This window comes from Pseudochaenichthys georgianus, chromosome 24, assembly GCF_902827115.2.
Source record: "Pseudochaenichthys georgianus chromosome 24, fPseGeo1.2, whole genome shotgun sequence".
NCBI classification, from domain to species: Eukaryota; Metazoa; Chordata; class Actinopteri; order Perciformes; family Channichthyidae; genus Pseudochaenichthys; species Pseudochaenichthys georgianus.
In genome coordinates, this window is record NC_047526.1 from 34,277,651 (window position 1) to 34,303,740 (window position 26,090).

The 26,090-nt window shown below is 41.8% G+C and overlaps 1 protein-coding gene and 2 pseudogenes across 1 annotated transcript; 2 read left to right on the top strand and 1 right to left on the bottom strand.

Moving 5' to 3' along the window:
- The first annotated feature begins 277 nt into the window (after window positions 1-277).
- On the top strand, window positions 278-3,189 carry LOC117439577 (zona pellucida sperm-binding protein 3-like; annotated as a pseudogene).
- Window positions 3,190-13,358: 10,169 nt separating this feature from the next.
- LOC117439578 (zona pellucida sperm-binding protein 3-like) lies at window positions 13,359-16,141 on the top strand (annotated as a pseudogene).
- Window positions 16,142-21,364: 5,223 nt separating this feature from the next.
- LOC117440126 (zona pellucida sperm-binding protein 3-like) lies at window positions 21,365-24,178 on the bottom strand. Its single transcript, XM_034076390.1, has 10 exons — window positions 23,748-24,178; window positions 23,558-23,673; window positions 23,370-23,473; window positions 23,117-23,291; window positions 22,592-22,709; window positions 22,439-22,521; window positions 22,195-22,364; window positions 21,908-22,054; window positions 21,664-21,789; window positions 21,365-21,590 (listed from the first exon to the last, which is right to left on the bottom strand). The coding sequence occupies exons 1-10, from the start codon at window positions 24,114-24,116 to the stop codon at window positions 21,382-21,384; spliced, it is 1,617 nt and encodes a 538-aa protein (XP_033932281.1). The 5' UTR covers window positions 24,117-24,178; the 3' UTR covers window positions 21,365-21,381.
- Window positions 24,179-26,090: the final 1,912 nt, after the last annotated feature.

Genomic DNA, 26,090 nt, shown 5'->3' on the forward strand with positions numbered 1-26,090 from the left:
TGAAGGATCCAGGGGGATGTCAAAATGCTTCCTGCATGGTTTTCATGAACTGCAACACTAACATTTTATTTAAAATCCAAAGTAACAAGCAATGAAGCAAATATATGCACATTTTAAACATGTGAAAACGCCCTTCACCTCTCTCTCAATCGGCCTCATAATTTGAGTTCAGTGTGCAGCCAATTAAGCTGATGGGTGTCTGATTGGACGCAGGTGTGCTGCTCTGATGAGGATAATGATCGGCTAGAGTTTAAAATACTCCACCGCTCACACTGAACCATAGGCCTACTGTGAGTCAGTCAGGAAGACAGAGAGCAGCTGACCAGGTTCCTGTTATCAGTTTCACTTATGGAGGCCTTTCATGTTCAGCTTATCCTCCTTGTAGGACTCTGTGTTAGCTCCTCTTTTGCTTTCCCGCCCACACAAGATGCTTCGTTTCAGAGCCTTGCGAACACAGGCAGGTCAGAACTCGGGCAGCAGCAGCAGAAGTCTCCGGTTGAGGAACCGCAGCAGGTGAATACCGTCAGAGTGACCTGCCATCCGGACTCTTTGGAGATTGTTATCAAAGCCGATATGTTTGCGGTTGGAGCTCCTGTTGATGGTGACGAGCTACGCCTGGGAGTAGAGGCCAACAACCAGTACTGCAGAGCTACAGCATCAGTGTTGGACTTGTGGAGTGCGGCACCAGACACTGGGTAACTTTAAATATATTTCATTTCAAATCTGATTCATTAAAGCTTCTAGTTTTAAACACGTCTACTCTCCACAGGTAACTGAGGACTCTCTGATCTACACAAACCTCCTCATATACTCTCCTGAGGCTTCTCCATATGGTGTTGTTCGAATGGACGAGGCTGTCATTCCAATTGAGTGTCATTACGAAAGGTCTTTGTTTTTAAAGCTCACATTGTAAACATCTTTGAATGATGTGTTTTTTTTTTTTTAAATGCATGTTTTCTGTTTCTTAGGAAGTACAGTTTGTCCAGTTCTTCACTCATGCCTACCTGGATCCCCTACATGTCGACCCAGGCTGCAGTGGAAATGTTGCAGTTTAACTTGAGAATCATGACAAGTGGGTTTTGATAATTTCTCATGTTTTGCGTTGTCATGTCTCTATTTGCACTTAGTACTTTTTTCTGTCCGTGTGCAGGTGACTGGCAGCACACAAGAGGCTCTAATGTGTTTCATATCGGTGAGCCCATCAGCATCGAGGCCTCGTCAGAATTGGGCATCACATTGGGCTCCGAGTGTTTGTGAGCAGCTGCGTGGCTACACTGAGCCCTGACATGCACTCCAGCCCCAGGCATGCCTTCATTGAAAATGGGTAAGGCTGCAAATTGCTAAATGTCTTTTTCTGACCCTAGAGGGAGCTGTTTAATGTGTAAGGCTCTTCAAGTGGTTTAATTCAGACGCGAGCAATGCTGACTCGAGTGACAGGTTAATAAAAGATCAGTCCTTTAGTGTCGTTTTCAAGTTGGCCATTAGCTAAGGCTAGCTGCGGTTTGCTTTTAATCTTTGGTATTCTAGATCCTTTCTGTGCCACTATTTATGCACAGGTCACATTTGTGCAGTTCTGACTCTAAAGCATTACTTCCAAAACTTGCCTATATGACTAGAAATGTTAGTGGTGGAGTTGCATTGTGGGTAATGTAGACTCTGGTTATAGTAGTCAATGAGTGCTAATTTAAGTTATTTTTGTTTGTGCTCATCATAGGTGCTTTGTTGACTCTCAGCTTCCAGGTTCAAGGTCTCAATTCTTAGCCAGGACACAGGATGACAAGCTCCACATGTCCATTGATGCCTTCAGATTTTATAATGAGGACAGAGGGGAGGTGAGGCTCTATTAAATTGCCTTAACCATGATTGTTTGTGCATGTTTCCCAACACCTGCTTTTCTCATAGCTCTACATCACATGTCACCTGAATGCTGTGCCAATAAATAAAGCAGATGCACCAAACAAGGCGTGCACTTTTGTGAATGGAAGGCATGTGAGATCCAGTCTAATATGTCAAATTACACACAAAAAACAAAGTATTGGTGCTGAATGTTTTTTAATTTATCAGATGGAGGTCCGCTGATGGTAATGACTACTTATGTGGGCAATGCCAAAGACCACTTGAAGTTGAGCAAACTCCCAGTAAGCCCAGCAGCCCGAGCAAGTTTAGGCCTCGAGGGTTTGTGAAGCCAGAAGAGCGTGAACCCCTCTGGAGGAGCGGACTGAAGACCAGTACAGGCATGTAGAAACTCGTATGATTTTAATATTGGCTGCAGATGTCGTCATAATGATCAATGTTGACGCATGCTTTGGCATTGGTTTCAGACATGATGATGGCTGGGTAACTGAATTAACATGCATTGTGCTGGTTTGTGTTAGTGTGGGAACATCAGGCCAGAGTGGGTCCCATGATGGTCTTGCCAGCCAAGCAGAAAAGCCAGCCCATTCCTACAGAGGAGCTTTCTTCCATTCTTGATCAAACCGGCAGATCTACAATGTATGGCAGACAGTGGGGGAATGGAATAAACAGAGTTGGTAAGTCAATACCAGTATTTAATTATTCTTTGTTCATTTGAAGCCTTTAACAATCTCTAAATTGAGATTAAAATGGCCCATAATTAAATCTTAATGTTGAATTGTTTTTCTGTCAAAGATCAGAGGAAAGGACTGCTTCCTGATTCATCATCGACCCAAAACCAGGTGGACGTTCTGACTTTGGCTTCTGCGCAGAATAAAGACGAAGACAAAAATGGAACCGACAAAAGGTTAAAAGTGAAAAGTCTTAACTCTTTTTTTTTTAAATGGCACTCTGGAATGCACATGTTACATTAACACATTTCTTCTGCGATTACAGATGATGCTGAGGAAGTTCCTGAACTTCTAGAAAAAACCTCTCCTGAGGCCCACCTGCAGTCGAAGGCAGCGGTGCTGAAGAGTACCCACACAGCAGCGCTCGATGAAGTCCTCCAAACTGCAGTGGTTAATGTGGCTGTGCCCCCACTGTCCAACAACACTGCAACAGAAGCTGACCTTTCTGAAACAATGGACCCAAAGAGATAATAAATTGTTATTCGTTTGCTTTTTTAATGTTGTAATACAAAAGGAAAACTGATGACCTGCTCACAGCTCAACACTTAAATGCAAACAAAATGGTTTCCTAATTAGCCAAAGTATTCCATGCAACGGTGTTACGGCCCACTCCGTGGTAGTGGCTTGTGGGGAGACCCGCAACATAAAAGAAAACACAACGTCCAGTACTTAACAGCGGGCATTTATTTAAATGTACAGCCGTTACTCACACAGGCCAACCGGCAAACGAACAAGGTCTGGAGGACTGGCCAAAAGGAAGGAGCCAGAGCCAGCCACACCACGGGCCGTAGGACCCAGAGCTTCCCTCCCCTAACAGAAATCTAACAAAATGCTTCGGGAAACTAAATAAAGCCAGGGGGGTATACTACGAAGCAGGATTTTCACTTAGCCGGCTAAATTAAGGGAAAACTCCGGCTTTCCGGTTCTCTTTTTAGCAGGCTAGATCTCCAAGGTAACTTATGCTGAGCGGCTAACCTGCCCCAGCGCAGGTTAGGTTGCAGGCTAAGAGCTCAACTCAGTGAAAGCACCGCCTGCTGACCAATCAGAGCTCAGTGTGCGGATGTTACGTCCCCACTAAGGTATAGGGGACCTGGAGACAATAACGTACAACCAATAATTATGAGTCAGAGTAAAGGTTGACAAAAGGTTTATTCCTTGTAACATATAACATACAATTAAACAAACACTCTGTTGGTGAGGAGGAGTCAAAGGATTGTGCCAAACAAAAGAAACAAGCATAACAAAACCAGGCCTATCTCTACAACTATCCTTTGAAACCAAACTCAAACAAAAACCCTCACTAACTACAAAGAATTTGACAAAACGATATACAGGGGTGGCAACAATCCGCTTACCTAGTGTGTCTAAACAATAGTTAGCTCGGTGGTGAGAAATGTACAGGGTACCCCAGACTTACCTAACTCCTCCACCTCTCAACACACACACACATTAACAAAGGTCAGAGTATTCAAAAAGCTTTAGTTGCTAAACACAGCCGTGTTCCTTCCTCAGCAACAGGCCCAGAGTGAGAGAGAGAAGACTTCCTGGGTGCCTCGTTTATGGTCGGCCCTGGTTGCTGATAGGCCAGCTGAGGGTGAGAGGATCCAATCAGCCATCAGACTCAGGTGCACAGGCAGATACCGATCAGCTGCTGATTAGCTGTGCAGAAGACAGGGAGAAGAGAGAAACACAGGAGGGAAGGAAAACCACACATGTACAGCCTGCCTGGCACGTAACAGCGGAGTTTAAAGCGATCAAGTCATATTACAGGAGAAAGGAAAAACTGCCATTGCAGGAAAGACGGCTGGCAAAAATCACCGACTGTGTGAACATTAATAGAATACCACCTCCCATCTTCAGAGCAATCTGACTATTATAACATTAGTGTTAAGAAAGCTTACTTAAATATCTGCCACAACATAAGTACACTGAGTGCAGACGTTGATGTGTCCCATTATCATTCATATCATATCACATCATAATGTATCATATATCTCCTTATCTGCATTGGTGACTGGTCATTAGGGGCACAGCCCCACCTAGTGTCAGCAGAAAGTATTAAAAATAATGATTACAAAAAAATGCAAACAATTAATTAAAAGATATATAAAATATATTTTAAGATCATGTTTAATCATCTGATTCGTCTGTACATTGCCGTTTTAGTCTGTGTTATTCTAATTAGTGTCTACAGTGTGTGCCTATTGAGCTGTTTAGAGCCATGTGGGACAAAACCCGATCCTGCCCCTCCCTCTCCCTGTTTAAGTCAATGGTTACGGTAAAAACTACACTGTGCGTGCTCAGAGTATTGTCCTATTTAATGTGTGTGGTAAAAAAATAATGACCATAGTGGCATAGTGCTGCTATCCCCACCATACCTCATCTCACATCATTCAGAGCTGCGAGCTGCAGTGAGGTGTCCTAAAACCCGGAAGTAAGCTGCGCATGGCATGGCTTCCCTCCACAAAAAAGCAATGAGATTTCTCCATAGGATTTTAGAAAATAGCTCAAAATAAGGTCTGTGGGAAACGTAGCTGTTAGATAAATGCACGTTTTGTTCAGCCGGATAATATCCACATGTCTACCCTACTTTTATAATTTTCTAATCATAAATCTATTGATTAGATTAGATTTATGATAGACTTTTTAAACTACAAGAACATAAGGAGGACTTTTACAAAAAAGTAATAGAGATTTTTGTCCAGAAGGATAGGCAAATGGACTTCATCTTCAAGTCAAGGTAAGACTGCAATTTTATTGAAAATAGGATCTTACTAAGAGAGAACAATTCAATATTTAAATGATAAAATTAAATGTTTTGGGTATCCTTCTGTTGAACTGTCTGTTTAAAATTCATTGAAGCATACGACTAAAGAGGCTTTTGAAAATAATATTATATCTTGATTTAGGTCAAAATATAATATTTGTAAACCTGAAGAGTCAGTGCCAGTGCCTCGCCAGCCATGAACCTCACTGCAGAAGCTTATAGACATCTGAGTTTGTTGTGCCCCACCACTTTTGTACATATAGAAACGCCACTGCTTATCTGAGTCAGCTTCTTGAGCCGTATCTGGCCGTGCAACACTTGCAGTGTCACATAGCATACTGTATGCAGAAGTATTATTTTAAGCAACACATTAAGTTGACGAAACACTTGAGACAAATGTAATTAAAGTCAGATCGTGTTTTAGACGGGGCAGAGTGGGGCGGACTGGGGGGAAAAAGTGGCCCGGGGATTAATTGACAGACAGGCCCACTGAATGTATCGACCGGCCGGCGACGAAAGTATGTTACTTAACAAAAAACCCTATGCATTTTGTTATTTTGGACAATTATTCATATAGTAATCACATTACCTGAGCCCTTGAGTTGCCTAGAGCAAAATAGTTACAGCATATATGTATTGATTTTAATTTTAACAGATCATTGATGCAATAACATTTTGACCCAATTTGCCTGACTTGACGCATGGAATAAAACATGGGCGTAGGAAGCATCCTCAATGTGGGTGAGACAATTTAACAGGGGGTGTGGGCAGGTGGTGGACCTCACCTCCTCTAGGGGGGTCCGGGGGCAAGCTGTAACTTACGTGACAGAAATGCACATGGGTGAAGTTTGCTGTCCTTGGCTGAACGTTGTGAGACCCACAGCCCCAACTCCATCATTGGAAGCATCCACCTCTACCACAAACTGCCGTAGTGAATCAGGAGTGATGAGAACAGGAGCAGAGGTAAACCGTCTTTTCAATTCCTGGAAAGCTTTGTCGGCCTGTCGAGTCCACAAAAACTGAACATGGGTTGAGGTGAGTGAGTGGAGAGGTGCAGCTATGGAGCTAAAATGTCTTATGAAACGTCTGTAGAAGTTAGCAAAACCGAGAAATTGCTGTACCTTCTTCCTGTTGGTGGGTGTGGGCCAATTTGCGACAGCACTGACCTTGCTTGGATCCATCTTGACCTGGTCCGGAGCAATGATGAAGTTGGGGCTGTGTTGTCACAACGTTCAGCCAAGGACAGCAAACTTCACCCATGTGCATTTCTGTCACGTAAGTTAACACCTGCTGAACGCAACTATGATGTAGGCAACAGAGAACTTTTGGCAGTCAAAACAGCACTTGAGGAATGGAGACACTTTCTGGAGGGGTCAGAGCAACCATTCATAGTCTGGACGGATCATACAAATCTTGAGTACATCCGAAAAGCTAAGAGACTGAACTCATGTCAGGCAAGATGGGCTTTGTTCTTCACTCGTTTTAACTTTTCCTTGTCATTTAGACCCGGTTCACAAAATGTCAAGCCAGATGCACTTTCTTGTGTTTTTGATCCTGAACCCTCGGCAAAGGAACCAAAGCTCATCCTTCCACTAAACTGTGTAGTTGGAGCGGTAACTTGGCCAATAGAAACAGAGGTGAAATAACAAGGTATTTAAATTAAGGTCAAACACAAAACGCTCACTTGGAGGATCAAAAACTCTAAACCAAAAAACATCTACATGGACTATCAAAAATATACTTCACACAATCAAGGGATGACTGGCAGGCTTGACGAGACAAGACGAACTGACACAAGAATGTCACGAGGCTCAGAACCCAAACGCACAACACCAGAAACAGATCAGAATTAACAAGGTCTTTTAATTAAGGTCAAACACAAAACGCTCACTTGGAGGTAGTGATGGCAGTTTGACACTGAAGCTTCGAACGGAGCTTCAACCCTGGACTTCCTATTCCATAGAAGCAGTGCTTCGAAGCTTGCTTCAAATCACGTGACATGTGACGTCCGAAGCAGCAACTGCTTCAAGTCACGTGACATGTGACGTCCGAACCAGCAACTGCTTCATTTTCTGAATGAATCACTTGACTGGTTCACAGTCCATTCACGCGATTCAATGCACTGCCTCATCTCGATTCTGACAGGTGACAGGTTGAAACCGTTTCAAATTTGAGCGCTTCAACACTTTATAACCGCTCTAAACAATGCGCAATGTGTGGGTTGTTGTTGCTGTTGAGTTGTTGTTGACATTGCATTTGAATTGGATCATTATAGAGCAAGCCAGGAAGAAAGATAGGTCGTTATGGCTCGTGAAACACTTCGAAATGTGGAGAAGCTGTGAACAAAAAGAAAATGAGTAATATAAAATTAAAAACACTTCAATGGTCTAAGGAATAGATAGCCCAGTGGATAGAGCCGGCGGCCAGGGTGCGGCGATGTCCTCCGCGCAGCTGGTTCAAAGCCCGGAATAGTTAACATTTTAATCATTGCTTTTCAACTGTAATACTTTAATAACTGATAAAAGGCCCTCTCAGCCCAAAAAAAGGTCCAGCACTCTCTAGTCTCTTCTCAATAACCCAATACACACAATTATCAATCTTTAATTGCAAATATTCAGTCTTAGTGTGTGTGTGCATCGAATATTTTTCAATGCAAAGATACGTTAAACCCACTGCAGCCTTGCACTTCGCCAGGAGAGGTCGCTGTAACTGAAGCTTCGAGAAATGAACCTATTTCCGACACAATTGTCCAAGTGGTTCGAAGCTTCATTCAAAGCTTCATTTTGCCATCACTACTTGGAGGATCAAAAACTCTACACCAAAAAACATCTACATGGACTATCAAAAATATACTTCACACGATCAAGGGATGACTGGCAGGCTTGACGAGACAAGACGAACTGACACAAGACAAAGGGAGACGCAGACTATATATACACACTAGGTAAGGGGACACAGGTGGCAACAATGAAGGGAGGGGCTGACAATCACACTGGTGGGAAAAACACACCAGGGCAGGAATGCTCTGAAACTAGAGGGAAAGGTTACTACAAAATAAAACAGGAAATCACAAGACAAGGCAAAAGACAAAAAGGACTGAACTAAATAAATTAACTTAACACAACTGTCTATACACCACAATCAAGAACAGCAGAGATTGTCCACAGACAGGGTCTTCCGGCATAAAGATAGGCAACCGATCCTTCTCCTCCAGTCTCTCCTTATAATCCGGCTGAGAGGAATTTAGAAACACCTGGGCACATAAGGAGCCAGGGGCAGACCAGGTGCAGCAGGGAGACAAAAGACAACATGGAGGGGCCCAAAATTGCAATTTGAAATCCATGTCTTTTCTTGTGCTTGTCTGCTGCTAAAAATGGTACTACATCATGGCATTTATTTTCTGGGGTGTCATTTGCTTTAGTTGTAATAGCTGTATAAAGGTGATGTGTTGGAGGTCAGTCAGTTTATATTTGAACTTCAGTTGCTGCAACAAAGCCTTTGTACATGAGTAGCCTCTTTTAAAAGGGGAATTACCATGGGGTCCTGCCAATATAATGACCTGAACATTAAGATATAAACACCATGGTCTCATAACTTTGTGTCCAGGCCCATTGGGTTTTCTGACAGGAGACTGAATTATAATAGAGTACCCAGAACTCTACTAGGGTATCAATATGTTTTACAATTTGATGGTTTACAATAGTCCTGAGTTGTTCCTTTAGCTTAGCAAATCTATTCAATCCTGTTTTTGGGGACGGATTAAAAAAGTGACAATATACATTTTTAGATAAGTATAGTTACAGATGCCATTATTTCAAGGCATCTGGAAAGAAAACTGAAGCAAGACTTTTAAATATTGGCTCAATGCAAGCCATGACATCACACATTTGTTTTTAGACTAAAAGGCTGTGTGGAAGATGACACTTCCTGGGATGTGTTTTGGTCCCTGCTACAAAGTGCCTGTTGGCAGGGCCGGCCCTTGGCATAGGCAGTATAGGTGAATGCTAAGGGCGCATCAATCAATGGGGGGCGCCGAAAAACAATTGAAAAAAGTTAGAAATTAAAAATATATATATCTTTTTTTATTTCATAACAACGCAATTTCCTAATTTTGGATCAACAAAGTACATCTTATCTTATACTAACAAAACTACGCCTATATTTCGTACAGCGTCCATAAACTATGGCACACCCCCCCCCCCAAAATCAAGTTGAACCGCCCCAGTAAAAACCAGGTTTATGTGAAATAGTTATTTTTTTTAAATAATGGTTTTAGTGTGCAATTATAGGTTTTAATTTTGTGTTTGTGTTCATTTAAAATAAATCAAACTCCCAAAAAACGTACACAGCTTCTGTGTGCTTTTATTAACATTGAAATGTACTGTGTAAGCGGCCGCAGGGGGGGGGGGGAGAGCTTTAGAGAGCTCTCACCTGAAAGACTGAGAGGCTCTGATAACCTCAGCTCAGTGAGCTAAAGGCATACCTTTATATGATCATTATAATTATAAAAAAATAAGAGAATATATTTTCATCTATTCTCTTATAGTATAAAATACTATATGACAGTAAAAAAAAGTTGTTATTAATAAACAAGAATACAGTTTAGAAGGGGAGTGATTTGTAAAATATCCATAAAGAAAAAGTACATGCGAGTCATAGTGAGTGTCTGCATTTTGCGGGGGGGGGGGGGGGGCGCCAGCTAAAATCTTGCCTAGGGCAGCAAATTGGTCAGGGCCGGCCCTGCCAGTATCAGTATGTTGTTACTTTGTGGTACGCGCTGCAGTGGAAATGTGCCATTACATGCTCTTTTGGATCTAAAGTTCCCTTAATACCTTATTGAGAGAGAAAAGGGCGATTTTCCCAAATCTTTCATTTTTTATCTTATTTAGACTTGGAAAACACATCTCTTTAACCCAAGGAAGCAAATGGAAGGGGCAAGAGGAAGGGGGCAAGAGGGATGAGGGGGAGGGGGGACTAGGATGTAAGGGGTGACGAGGGGGGAGAAGGATGTGACGTCAAATCATCTAACACTTTTTCCAAGACAGCTGCAGAGCGCCTCACAGAACATCAAAGCTCAGAAACTATTCAATAAAAATATATAGTTTTACAGTTAAATTAAACAATAAAAAAGGCCAGGATGAAGGGGTCTTAAGCTCTTTTAATTATTACCCAAACAAAACTTCAAAGGGGCTTCCTTATAGTTAATAAAGTAATTAAACAATAAAAAGACAAGATCATTGGACCTGTCAAGCCCCAAGGTCCCCACCGGCGGGTACTTTTGTTTGTTTTTTCACAACACTGTGTCTCAGCAGGGGATCTTAATATTTAAGAAGCTATTAATGTGTTATACCAGATTAACGGGAATAATCTCAGCTAACTGACGATACAAACCATTTTTACCAAAACAAAACACAAGTCTCATAAGAAGCATCTAAATGACCCCTGAGCGAAAAATGCTAACGCACATTGGCACAGAACTCAAGATAAAAGCAACCTGATCTCACCAGAATGCGTGACTCCACCACGACTCCTTAACACCGCATTGCGTGGTGGAGTTATGTGTAACGTTGATGCCTTATTGGCCAGGTCAGCATTGAAAATGAGATTGTATCTCAATGCTTTTATCTGGTTAAATAAAGATTAAATAAAAAAATTAAAAGATTCCAATCACTTGTATATAGGCCCTTTCTCATTTCTCGAACTCCCCTCCTCGACTCCCCTCCTCGACTCCTATCCTCGATACTTAGTCCCGCCCACAGGAGATGCGAGCGGAGGAGCCGAGGAGGGGAACCGAGGAGAGAGGAGGGGAAGCAGCAGGCGGTTAGAGAAATGAGAACTCCTCTCCTCTGAGCGGTCATTTTAAAGAGACGTCCATTAATGATGACAGAAGGCACAGCAGCCCTCTGTCTGATGGACAGATGTGTTCATGATGACTTATATATTTACTTTGATTCATTCACAGTGTGGTATAATGAGACAATAACAGGCTACAGATGGGGACACACACACATATATGTATATAAATATATACAATTTCAGAATCAAACAGAGCACTCTCATAATAACGTAACACTATCAGAGACTGGATATATCCCCCCCCCCCCTCTCCCCTCTGGTCGCTACAATGAGGGAAATAAATTACGGGCCAAAAGTTGTATTTACAAGTATTAAAAGTAAGCAGAGGACACCAAACCAACAGAGACCTGTCTGTCCGCTGCATCTACGCACACACTGTACCACACACACCTACACACTGTACCACACACACACACGCACATACAGCTACTAAAACAGGCTACAGCCGTTGTGTATTTTATTGTGAAGCACTAAATGGTTTTAGAAAAATATTAACTCTTTGTTTGTAGATATCTACTAAACTAAAGCAAATAAAGAGAGTAGGCCTGTTATACTGAGTGATATATATTATACACACTGCTCTGCTTTCTGCACGGACCTCACAGCTGTTCTCACTGTAAACATCGCGTCGCGATGAAAGCAGTTAATAAAATAATATCCAGGGGATGCATGCAGAGCTGTCATTGGCTGAGATAAGTCTGGGCGTGCGTCACGACTCTTTGAAACATCTCTGTTGCCGGAAATGCATCCACGAAGGAGCCGTGGAGGACCGTGGAGGACCCATCAGTGTATCCTCGGTTATAGCTCCTCCAGAGAGCCTCCTCGACGCTCGGTCCTCGGTCCTCGAAGTGCATTTAGAGAAATGAGATGTCCTTCAACATGGCGCGCTAAAATTCATTTCCAGGTCACTACCGGAGGACCGAGGAGTCGAGGAGTCGAGGAGGGGGATTTGATGAAATGAGAAAGGGCCATAGACTCTTATTGCACTATTTGTTCTGTGTGTCTGTGTTATTGTGTTGCACTGACTCTGGGTAGTGTAGTGTATTCTGCCATCCAAAAACTCCGAAAAAATATTAGTTTCTCCGAATTGAAGGGGGAAAATACAAAAGCATTGTACACAATTCAAACCAATCAATGTTGTGTAATTAACAAGGAAAATCTGGTGTTTTTGAGTTGATGAGTATTGCAGATATCACTGTAAAATCAATCGACAGTAAGGAGAAAACTTACTTCCGGGTGTAAAATTCTCCGTTATCCAATGGGAATGGCCGCTCGTAATACAATAGGGGACATGATCAATATCTTTTAAATAACGTTAACTAAAGGGAACAATCTATTTGACACAGCTGAAGCTCTGGCCTTCCTTCAAAACTAACTAATTTAATAAAAATCACAGTTGCATTACACACAATGCACTGTTTTTTGAGAACACAAATTCGTAACTAATGTAATTTGTACATTCTGACGAAAAATAAAAATAATTATGAATACAAATAAAATAAAAGAAGCCTCCCGTGAGTTACTACAAGCTATAAAGTAGATTTAAAAAACGTTTTATAGAATAAAAGCTCACTGCGGGATATTGTAGAAATGCGTGTGTGCACCACGACAAAGGAGCCTCATTCACTTTACATTGGGGTTGTTTGCGTGGTGCCGACACGTAAATGTAACAAAGTTCGTGACTCCAACATGCATTGTGGTGGAGTCACGCATTCTGGTGAGATCAGGTTGATCAAATTGTATTTATGTAGCTCAAAAGCACAAGTTTGATTTGATTTAGTCTGTACAGATCAACAAAACATGAATGATAGTTTAAAAACATAATAAAATGACACCATAGACCACAATAATACTGTGATAGTGTATACAAATGAAGGATCCAGGGGGATGTCAAAATACTTCCTGCATGGTTTTCATGAACTGCAACACTAACATTTTATTTAAAATCCAAAGTAACAAGCAATGAAGCAAATATATGAACATTTTAAACATGTGAAAACGCCCTTCACCTCTCTCTCAATCGGCCTCATGTTTTGAGCTCAGTGTGCAGCCAATTCAGCTGATGGGTGTCTGATTGGACGCAGGTGTGCTGCTCTGATGAGGATAATGATCGGCTAGAGTTTAAAAAGCTCCACCGCTCACACTGAACCATAGGCCTACTGTGAGTCAGTCAGGAAGACAGAGAGCAGCTGACCAGGTTCCTGTTATCAGTTTCACTTATGGAGGCCTTTCATGTTCAGGTTATCCTCCTTGTAGGACTCTGTGTTAGCTCCTCTTTTGCTTTCCCGCCCACACGAGATGCTTCGTTTCAGAGCCTTGCGAACACAGGCAGGTCAGAAATCGGGCAGCAGCAGCAGAAGTCTCCGGCTGAGGAACCGCAGCAGGTGAATACCGTAAGAGTGACCTGCCATCCAGACTCTTTGGAGATTGTTATCAAAGCTGATATGTTTGCGGTTGGAGCTCCTGTTGATGGTGACGAGCTACGCCTGGGAGTATAGACCAACAACCAGTACTGCAGAGCTACAGCGTCTTCAGCAGATGAGTACAGTATCAGTGTTGGACTTGTGGAGTGCGGCACCAGACACTGGGTAACTTTAAATATATTTCATTTCAAATCTGATTCATTAAAGCTTCTAGTTTTAAACGCGTCTACTCTCCACAGGTAACTGAGGACTCTCTGATCTACACAAACCTCCTCATATACTCTCCTGAGGCTTCTCCATATGGTGTTGTTCGAATGGACGAGGCTGTCATTCCAATTGAGTGTCGAAAGGTCTTTGTTTTTAAATCTCACATTGTAAAAATCTTTGAATGATGTCTGTTGTTTTTTAAATGCATGTTTTCTGTTTCTTAGGAAGTACAGTTTGTCCAGTTCTTCACTCATGCCTACCTGGATCCCCTTCATGTCGACCCAGGCTGCAGTGGAAATGTTGCACTTTAACTTGAGAATCATGACAAGTGGGTTTTGATAATTTCTCATGTTATGCGTCGTCATGTCTCTATTTGCACGTAGTACTTTTTTCTGTCCGTGTGCAGGTGACTGGCAGCACACAAGAGGCTCTAACGTGTTTCATATCGGTGAGCCCATCAGCATCAAGGCCTCGGTCAGAATTGGGCGTCACATTGGGCTCCGAGTGTTTGTGAGCAGCTGCGTGGCTACACTGAGCCCTGACATGCACTCCAGCCCCAGGCATGCCTTCATTGAAAATGGGTAAGGCTGCAAATTGCTGAATATCTTTTTCTGACCCTAGAGGGAGCTGTTTAATGTGTAAGGCTCTTCAAGTGGTGCAATGCTGACTCGAGTGACAGGTTAATAAAAGATCAGTCCTTTAGTGTCGTCTTCAAGTTAGCCATTAGCTAAGGCTAGCTGCGGTTTGCTTTTAATCTTTGGTATTCTAGTTCCTTTCTGTGCCACTATTTATGCACAGGTCAGATTTGTGCAGTTCTGACTCTCATGAACTACTTTCAGAACTTGCCAATATGACTAGAAATGTTAGTGGTGGAGTTGCATTGTGGGTAATGTAGACTCTGGTTATAGTAGTCAATGAGTGCTAATTTAGGTTGCTCTTTTTGTTTTTCCTCATCATAGGTGCTTTGTTGACTCTCAGCTTCCAGGCTCAAGGTCTCAATTCTTAGCCAGGACACAGGATGACAAGCTCCACATGTCCATTGATGCCTTCAGATTTTATAATGAGGAGAGAGGGGAGGTGAGGCTCTATTAAATTGCCTTAAACATGATTGTTTGTGCATGTTTCCCAACACCTGCTTTTCTCATAGCTCTACATCACATGTCACCTGAATGCTGTGACAATAAATAAAGCGGATGCACCAAACAAGGTGTGCACTTTTGTGAATGGAAGGCAAGTGAGATCCAGTCTAATATGTCAAATTACACACAAAAAACAAAGTACTGGTGCTGAATATTTTTTAATTTATCAGATGGAGGTCCGCTGATGGTAATGACTACTTATGTGGGCAATGCAAAAGACCAATTGAAGTTGAGCAAACTCCCAGTAAGCCCAGCAGCCCGAGCAAGTTTAGGCCTCGAGGGTTTGTGAAGCCAGAAGAGCGTGAACCCCTCTTGAGGAGCGGACTGAAGACCAGTACAGGCATGTAGAAACTTGTATGATTTAATATTGGCTGCAGATGTCGTCATAATGATCAATGTTGACGCATGTTTTGGCATAGGTTTTAGACATGATGATGGCTGGGTAACTGAATTAACATGCTTTGTGCTGGTTTGTGTTAGTGTGGGAACATCAGGCCAGAGTGGGTCCCATGATGGTCTTGCCATCCAAGCAGAAAAGCAGGCCCATTCCTACAGAGGAGCTTTCTTCCATTCTTGATCAAACCAGCAGATCTACAATGTATGGCAGACAGTGGAGGAGTGGAATAAACAGAGTTGGTAAGTCAATACCAGTATTCAATTATTCTTTGTTCATTTGAAGCCTTTAACAATCTCTAATTTGAGATTAAAATGGCCCATAATTAAATCTTAATGTTGAATTGTTTTTCTGTCAAAGATCAGAGGAAAGGACTGCTTCCTGATTCATCATCGACCCAAAACCAGGTGGACGTTCTGACTTTAGCTTCTGCGCAGAATAAAGACGAAGACAAAAATGGAACCGACAAAAGGTTAAATGTGAAAAGTCTTAACTCTTTTTTTTAAATGGCACTCTGGAATGCACAGTTTACTTTAACACATTTCTTCTGCAATTACAGATGATGATGCTGAGGAAGTTCCTGAACTTCTAGAAAAAAAACCTCTCCTGAGGCCCACCTGCAGTCGAAGGCAGCGGTGCTGAACAGTACCCACACAGCGGCGCTCGATGAAGTCCTCCAAACTGCAGTGGTTAATGTGGCTGTGCCCCCACTGTCCAACACCACTGCAACAGAAGCTGACCTTTCTGAAACAATGGACCCAAAGAGATAATAAATTATTTATATTGTTATTCGTTTGCTTTTTTAATGTTGTAATACAAAAGGAAAACTGATGACCTGCTCACAGCTAAACACAATTAAATGCAAACAAAATGGTTTCCTTATTAGCCAAAGTATTCCATGTAACGGTGTTACGGCCCGCCCCCTACTCCGTGGTAGTGGCTTGTGGGGAGACCCGCAACATAAAAGAGAACACGCAACATCCAGTACTTAACAGCGGTCATTTATTTAAATGTACAGCCGTTACTCACACAGGCCAACCGGCAAACGAACAAGGTCTGGAGGACTGGCCAAAAGAACCAAAGGCCGGAGCCCGAGCCAGCCACACCACAGGCTGTAGGACCCAGAGCTTCCCTCCCCTAACAGAAATCTAACAAAACGATTCCGGAAACTAAATAAAGCCACGAAAACTAGACTACCAGGGGGGTATACTACGAAGCAGGATTTTTGCTTTCCCATTGGCCAATGAACTAAGTCCCGCCTCCCATTGTCCCGCCTCCCATTCTTTGATATGTGTGTTATCAGATTGGAGTGAAAGCCCCCCCGGTGTAGTTCTTTGATGTACTGTATAAGTGTTCTCTTTGAGTTAAGGTATTTGACCCCTGCCCCTCAGATCCCTTTGTCTAATCTAATTAGCCTTTGATGTTTGCCCTTTGATGTGATGTGTTATAACAGGCAGGTGTGATTTCACATTGGTGAAAGCCTTTGATGTTAATCTCTGTATAAATGCCTATCCTCCCAGCCTCCCTCCTTTGACCCACCCCTCCTGAGGCTATGACCAGCAGAGGAGTGTATAGAGATACGCTCAAACTAAATAATAGGCCAGTCATTTCCACTCACCAAGTCACCTTTCAAAAAAGAAATGTCCGAGAGACGTCTCGAATTGGGTTTAATTAGCCTGTGTGACAACTTGCAGCCACCCGTCTGAAGCGCCAGTCAAGAAACAAATTCAGCATCTGCGAGGGGTTCAGACCAGGCTTGGAATTTCGTCATTTTAGGGGCAAGGCCATTTGGCCTTCCTGTTCATATTTTTTTTAAGGGCACAAAGGCCACATGACAGGGCACAAAGGCTGTTTGGTTAAATTACGCTGGTCAATCAACATGACTGAAAAGTGTAGCACTAACGTCAACACCAGTCGTTTTACAAACGGCTGAATAGCAATAGTGTTTCTTAAACGTATACGTTAAGTTCAGCCATAAACCACATAAGTCAGTCAGGGGTAGACAGTAAGGGTAAAATTGTATTGGCACTGGCCCCACCATTGTAACCACTGGCCCGGAGCATTCGTCCACCAAAAAATAATCGACTAATGAAGAAAATTAACACATTTGTTGCAATAATTTATGCACTAACTACATTACTACTTGTACTACAACATTTTAATCATCAGTTCTTCCTCATTTTCCTCAATTGTTCATATTTGGTTTATTAAAATAATGATATTGTGGTCATTGTTAAAAAATGTCTGCTATTATTATGAGTATTATTTGTATAATGCTCTTTCTGCCTTCCTGTCATTAGGAGTTAGACATGTAATGGCTATATGTAATTGATTTGATTAGAACCTTCATTATCCTAAACTGCTGGGACATTTCGCCAATACCTTTATATTGTCTACTCTTCACTTACTTGTCAGCATAGGTCGGCATTGATGTACAGAGCCGACAGAAGACCTTGTTTATACTGGCATCATATTGAGAGGTGCAGTGACGCGTCCTAAAACCAGGAAGTAAGCTGCTGGTTCCCTCCACAAAAAGCAATGGAATTTCTCCACAGGGTTTTGGAAAATAGCTGGAAATAAGGTCTGTGGAAAACAAACCTGTTTGATGGTTAGGTGGCGCGATAGTCTGTAGTGAAGAAGGAGCACCCTCCCGCTCACAGGAGCTTGCTCGCACATCGCGAGCAGCAAACAGCTGTTTGCCTTCCCCCCCAACAATGACAACCAACTCACGAAACGCTATGTTGTAGCGTGATAAACGAAACAATTTAACTAAATTGCTAGTCAAAATACCAATACCACAGGACATTTTGTTTTACTTTTGACAGGGGCACAAAGGCCACTTTGGCCATGAATTGCATTTTTTTTAACAGGGCATCACGGCCAAAGTGCGGGGCAACGACGGCCATGGCCGTCGTGGCCGTCGTGAAATTCCCACCCTGGTTCAGACGCCTACCTGCCTGTCAGCCTGTGCACAAACTTATCTCGCACCCTCTTTTGGTCATGTGAGCGTTCGTGGGGGTTGGAGGAGTGGCTCTGGAAGTGGCAGATTTTCCCCCAGTTGTGTACTTTCAAATTCTAGCTCACTCGAGATGGTTTATCCAAAATGACCTACCCCTACCTTTAAGAACAATTCACACTGCCCAAGTAGATGTTTAGGAGTCTCTTGGAAGTATACGAATGCAGTATATGTTTTACAAAGGGGGTATTCATGTTATTTTTAGAAGATCTTATTTAGGTTTTTAATAGTGATACCTGAGGATATTCTCTTTTTTAATTGTAGGGACTGTGAACTAATGTGTAATTACTTTTTACTAACTATAAGAAAAGTCTCTCTGAAGAGGGGGAAATAATAAAACAATTTTAAAAACATGATCTTTGTCTTTTTTATAATTACTTTACACCACTATAAGGAAACCCAATATTAAGTTGTGTGAGGTTGTACTAGGGATACTATTAGAATGTTGCTGTACCCATAAAAGAGAAGTATCTTTAAAAAATGTGTTTCTGCTCTATTTCACTCCATGAAGCCTCCAGCTTGTACAAGGGCTCTGCCTCCACTCAACATAACATGTCCCGCCCTCCTCACCAGAACATTTAAAAGTAAGGGGATGGAAATAGATGAAAATAAATATGCTCAAACTAAATAACAGGCCAGTCATTTCCACTCACCAAGTCACTTTTCAAAAAAAGAAAAATGGTCAAGAGACGCCTATATATGGGTTTAATCAGCGAGACGCCTGTGACAACTTACAGTCATCTGTCCGGAGCGCCAATCAAGAAACGATTGCAGTATCTGTGCCGGATTCAGACGCCTCCAGCCGAAGAACTTCATGAAGAATGGACTCTGAAAAATGGCGATGTTTGGGGTTATGTATTCAACTATATGGGGAATGAACTGCATTTATACAATCTGAAGAATGGAGAAACATATGGACCTCGTAGTGATCCATAGCGACACTGACCTCAACAGATTGGGCTGTGTTAACTCTGGTGTCTTCCAGAGATCTCCACGCAACCACTGTATCGGAAGAAGTAGTGCATCAAGAAACCATAGTGGAACCATCGGTGTACAAGATATTTGCAAAGAAAAGCAAAGAAACACAGACAGCATGCGAGATCAAAGAAGAGATTTCACCGCCGCCTCTCAATGTGGAGGAAGAAGGAGTTATTTCCCCGCTGCCAGAAGTGAGAAGAGTCCTGACAAGCACCGTCTGGGAAACTAAAAGCGGACCATCGGGGCGATGGTATTACCGCGCAAGCCATTTGGAGATGCTGGGGAAGGACCCCTCTGATGATTTTGTTTTGGAGTATTTCAACTCTACATGCAGGGTTTTTCAGACATCCTTGCGGGTGCCTCTGACTGCTTGGCTGAAAATGATTGATGGAAAAGCTACAAAGCTTAAAGAACTTTTTAAACAGAGTCAGACATCGATGGACATTATACTGGTGAAAAAGACTCACCTTTACAGAGGACTCCGCCTCCCACTCAACATAACAAGTCACACCCTCGTCACCAGATCATTTAAAACTAAGGACCCCTCAAAGAAAAACATTGTGCTTTCTATTTAAAAAGAGAGTCGGGGTTGTCTTACGAAAATGTGTTATCTCTGTATCAAGACGATGTGTTTCAAAAATGAATTTTGTGAAAAATACCAACGGTGTGAGAGACGTCATAAAGACACTCATTCTAACCACATTGTTTGATCTCTACAAATGTTTAAAGATTGTTACAAAATGTAAAAAAAAAAAAAAAGTCTGGAGACAAAATGTATTCAGATGACTCTGTTTTTATTAGGAAAACAAACATATAATACAAATGGGTTAGGGGGTAAATGTAACCATCTTGGACTTAATAGTCTAACAAAATACTTTTATCTGAATACATTTTCTTTTCAAACGCACTTTCTGAAATTATTTATTTATTATTTCAGTGGAACAATCCAGTTTTTGCTAACATCAACGCTTTCTTCTCTTTTTTCGTGTGGTACTAAGATACTTTTAGACACACTTTGGCATGTGCAACACTTGTTCAGTTAAACAAGGTTTTTTCTTTTTTCTGATAACCTTATATATTTTTAGTTATTTTTCTGCTAAAATCACAAACATGGAGAAGCGCACTGACAGCGCAGCGTCATACTTCCTGAATGAAAAGTGAACTTTAATACTAGTCAAATATGAAGTTAAACTTTAAACATCCATGACTTAAACACTTTATCCAGGATAAAAGCCACATAGCTGCACCTACAAGGTGAATACAGCTGGCAAAAGAAAAAGTGTTTGAATGTGTACATTAACAGGTTTATGATATCACTGCCCCGTCTAAAACATGATCTGACTTTAATTACATTTGTCTCGAGTGTTTCGTCAACTTAATGTGTTAAAATAATACTTCTGCATACAGTATGTGACACTGTAAGTGTTGCACGGCCAAATACGGCTCAAGAAGCTGACTCAGATAAGGAGATATGATACATTATGTGATAAGAATGATAATGGGACACATCGACGTCTGCACTCAGTGTACTTATGTTGTGGCAGATATTTAAGTAAGCTTTAACACTAATGTTATAATAGTCAGATTGCTCTGAAGATGGGAGGTGATATTCTATTAATGTTCACAGTCGGTGCTTTTTGCCGGCCGTCTTTCCTGCAATGGCAGTTTCTGTATTTCCTTTCTCCTGTAATATGACTTGATCGCTTTCAGGCCTTTGTTTCTTTTGGCCAGTCCTCGTTCGTTTGCCGGTTGGCCTGTGTGAGTAACGGCTGTACATTTAAATAAATGACCGCTGTTAAGTACTGGACGTTGTGTGTTTTCTTTTATGTTGCGGGTCTCCCCACAAGCCACTACCACGGAGTAGGGGGCGGACCGTAACACCGTTACATGGCATACTTTGGCTAATAAGGAAACCATTTGGTTTGCATTTAATTGTGTTTAGCTGTGAGCAGGTCATCAGTCTTCCTTTTGTATTACAACATTAAAAAAGCAAACAATAACAATTTGAATAATTTATTATCTCTTTAGGTCCATTGTTTCACAAAGATCAGCTTCTGTTGCAGTGGTGTTGGACAGTGGGGGCACAGCCATATTAACCACAGCAGTTTGGAGGACTTCATCGAAAGCCGCTGTGTGGGTACTGTTCAGCACCGCTGCCTTCGACTGCAGGTGGGCCTCAGGAGAGGTTTTTTCTAGGAGTTCAGGAACTTCCACAGCATCATCATCTGTAATCGCAGAAGAAATGTGTTAATGTAAAATGTGCATTCCAGAGTGCCATTTAAAAAAAAGAGTTAAGACTTTTCACATTTAACCTTTTGTCGGTTCCATTTTTGTCCTCGTTTTTATTCTGCGCAGAAGCCAAAGTCAGAACATCCACCTGGTTTTGGGTCGATGATGAATCAGGAAGCAGTCCTTTCCTCTGATCTTTGACAGAAAAAGAATTCAACATTAAGATTTAATTATGGGCCATTTTAATCTCAATTTAGAGGTTGTTAAAGGCTTCAAATGAACAAAGAATAATTGAATACTGGTATTGACTTACCAACTCTGTTTTTTCCACTCTTCCACTGTCTGCCATACATTGTAGATCTGCTGGTTTGATCAAGAAGCTCCTCTGTAGGAATGGGCCGGCTTTTCTGCTTGGCTGGCAAGACAATCACGGGACCCACTCTGGCCTGATGTTCCCACACTAACACAAACCAGCACAATGCATGTTAATTCAGTTACCCAGCCATCATCATGTCTAAAACCTACGCCAAAACATGCGTCAACATTGATCATTATGACGACATCTGCAGCCAATATTAAATCATACAAGTTTCTACATGCCTGTACTGGTCTTCAGTCCGCTCCTCCAGAGGGGTTCACGCTCTTCTGGCTTCACAAACCCTCGAGGCCTAAACTTGCTCGGGCTGCTGGGCTTACTGGGAGTTTGCGCAACTTCAATTGGTCTTTGGCATTGCCCACATAAGTAGTCATTACCATCAGCGGACCTCCATCTGATAAATTAAAAAACATTCAGCACCAATACTTTGTTTTTTGTGTGTAATTTGACAGACTGGCTCTCACTTGCCTTCCATTCACAAAAGTGCACGCCTTGTTTGGTGCATCTGCTTTATTTATTGGCACAGCATTCAGGTGACATGTGATGTAGAGCTATGAGAAAAGCAGGTGTTGGGAAACATGCACAAACAATCATGGTTAAGGCAATTTAATAGAGCCTCACCTCCCCTCTGTCCTCATTATAAAATCTGAAGGCATCAATGGACATGTGGAGCTTGTCATCCTGTGTCCTGGCTAAGAATTGAGACCTTGAGCCTGGAAGCTGAGAGTCAACAAAGCACCTATGATGAGGACACACAAAAAGAGCAACACTAAATTAGCACTCATTGACTACTATAACCAGAGTCTACATTACCCACAATGCAACTCCACCACTAACATTTCTAGTCATATAGGAAAGTTCTGGAAGTAGTTCTTTAGAGTCAGAACTGCACAAATCTGACCTGTGCATAAACAGTGGCACAGAAAGGAACTAGAATACCAAAGATTAAAAGCAAACCGCAGCTAGCCTTAGCTAATGGCAAACTTGAAGACGACACTAAAGGACTGATCTTTTATTAACCTGTCACTCGAGTCAGCATTGCTCGAGTCTGAATTAAACCACTTGAAGAGCCTTACACATTAAACAGCTCCCTCTAGGGTCAGAAAAATACTTTACTTTTTGCCATTTAGCAATTTGCAACCTTACCCATTTTCAATGAAGGCATGCCTGGGGCTGGAGTGCATGTCAGGGCTCAGTGTAGCCACGCAGCTGTTCACAAACACTCGGAGCCCAATGTGATGCCCTATTCTGACCGAGGCCTCGATGCTGATGGGCTCACCGATATGAAACACATTAGAGCCTCTTTTGTTCTGCCAGTCACCTGCACACGGACAGAAAAAAGTACTAAGTGCAAATGGAGACATGACAACGCATAACATGAGAAATGATCAAAACCCACTTGTCATGATTCTCAAGTTAAACTGCAACATTTCCACTGCAGCCTGGGTCGACATGAAGGGGATCCAGGTAGGCATGAGTGAAGAACTGGACAAACTGTACTTCCTAAGAAACAGAAAACATGCATTTAAAAAAAACAAACACACATCATTCAAAGATTTTTACAATGAGAGCTTTAAAAACAAAGACCTTTCGTAATGACACTCAATTGGAATGATAGCCTCGTCCATTCGAACAACACCATATGGAGAAGCCTCAGGAGAGTATATGAGGAGGTTTGTGTAGATCAGAGAGTCCTCAGTTACCTGTGGAGAGTAGACGTGTTTAAAACTAGAAGCTTTAATGAATCAGATTTGAAATGAAATATATTTAAAGTTACCCAGTGTCTGGTGCCGCACTCCACAAGTCCAACACTGATACTGTACTCATCTGCTGAAGACGCTGTAGCTCTGCAGTACTGGTTGTTGGTCTCTACTCCAAGGCGTAGCTCGTCACCATCAACAGGAGCTCCAACCGCAAACATATCGGCTTTGATAACAATCTCCAAAGAGTCTGGATGGCAGGTCACTCTGACGGTATTCACCTGCTGCGGCACCGCAGCCGGAGACTTCTGCTGCTGCTGCCCGAGTTCTGACCTGCCTGTGTACGCAAGGCTCTGAAACGAAGCATCTTTTGTGGGCGGGAAAGCAAAAGAGGAGCAAACACAGAGTCCTACAAGGAGGATAACCTGAACATGAAAGGCCTCCATAAGTGAAACTGACAACAGGAACCTGGTCAGCTGCTCTCTGTCTTCCTGACTGACTCACTCACAGTAGGCCTATGGTTCAGTGTGAGCGGTGGAGCTTTTTAAACTCTAGCCGATCATTATCCTCATCAGAGCAGCACACCTGCGTCCAATCAGACACCCATCAGCTGAATTGGCTGCACACTGAACTCAAAACATGAGGCCGATTGAGAGAGAGGTGAAGGGCGTTTTCACATGTTTAAAATGTGCATATATTTGCTTCATTGCTTGTTACTTTGGATTTTAAATAAAATGTTAGTGTTGCAGTTCATGAAAACCATGCAGGAAGTATTTTGACATCCCCCTGGATCCTTCATTTGTATACACTATCACATTATTATTGTGGTCTATGGTGTCATTTTATTGTGTTTTTAAACTATCATTCATGTTTTGTTGATCTGTACAGGCTAAATCAAATAAAACTTGTGAGTTTCAGCTACATAAATACAATTTGATCTATATGTTTGAAACACAAGACATATACAAATAAATCAATGCAGTTCAAACAAAGAAAGTATTGAAAATGCCTCCAAATACTTAAAATCAAATTACTTCAAGTTCAAAACTATATTCTTAATGATCCATTTCAGATGTTCACCCTGTACTGTTGCCTACATATTTTATTTTATTTTAGATTAATCCATTTTGTTTTTTATGTTCATACTTTTTAGTTTGTTTCGGTCCAGAGGGCCGTTATTGGAGGTGTTAGAGTTGAAAGGGGAGACAGAGGGGAGGACATGCCAGAAGTGTTCGGCTGGTTCAGGATTCAAACTGGTTTACTAGGCAGCGGTGGCTGAATATGGACTGCCAGCTCTAACCACCGACATATCAGGCGAACCCATTCTTATCAAGGGTTATTGACCGAACCTCTTTCACTCTTTCCTATTATGTCCTTTATATTTGGACACATTGTATTGTCTTGTATGTGAATAGCACTTTTTTTGGTGCGCTCAAAACACAACCCAAGCTTTAAAAATATATTATTACTATTATTTATGAGAGCTTCTGAATCGGACTGTGCCGGCGTACATGTTTACAGGACACTAACTTATAATATATATCCACCCCTTTGCTGCTGGTGACTCCTCCTGACCTGCACTTTCACACATATCCAGTGATACATCATGAAAGTGATATTATCATTTCTTCTTTTCTCACTTGATAATATCACAACAGGATCGCTATAAGAAGACTTACTATGATACTATAAAAAAGTGTTATATATAAAGTACTTTGTGGGGAGCAATGTTTATATTGATAAGGGTTTGTTTGAGTAATTGTATACATTAGTGGTGTTAATCCAGTGGATGAGTCTGATTCAGTTCAGAAATTCAGTTAAACATCAGTGTGTGCAAAACCAAATGCAACATTTCAACGGCTGTTCTTACTTTGATTTCCCCTTCCTGCTCAAGAGGTGAAGAGCAATAAATAAAGTGAGGCTGTCCACAAAACCTCACAAAGACTGAAGGAAATAGGAGGAGTACAATGTGAGTCAGCTTTAGTATTTATTAGTGAGTTCATATCTGAAAAGGCCATGAAGACGAGCTTGGCATGCATTCTTATTTTCATTCAGCTTTTTGAAGGTAAGAGAAATTCACATTTGATTTTCCTCTTTCAAACACTGATATCCTGACAGCTAACATCAACATGTGATGTTCATATGGTGTGATCTGTTTTTATTACAGGGATGTTTTATCAGACCAGTTGTGTGGCGTTGTTTAGAGCCATGTTATGTATTAACATTAAAGACTAAACATCCTTGTTTCTTTAATGTTTATGTTGTATAAACATTCCTTACTAAACAATCATTAAAATAACCATTTTGCTAGTATTAAGCTATAAGTATTATGCTAGTCAGGGAGGGTGAGAGATAGACAAATATTGAATCCTTTATTGTCTGGATTGTTATGCTTCGCCTACTTGTAGGGCAAAGCCATC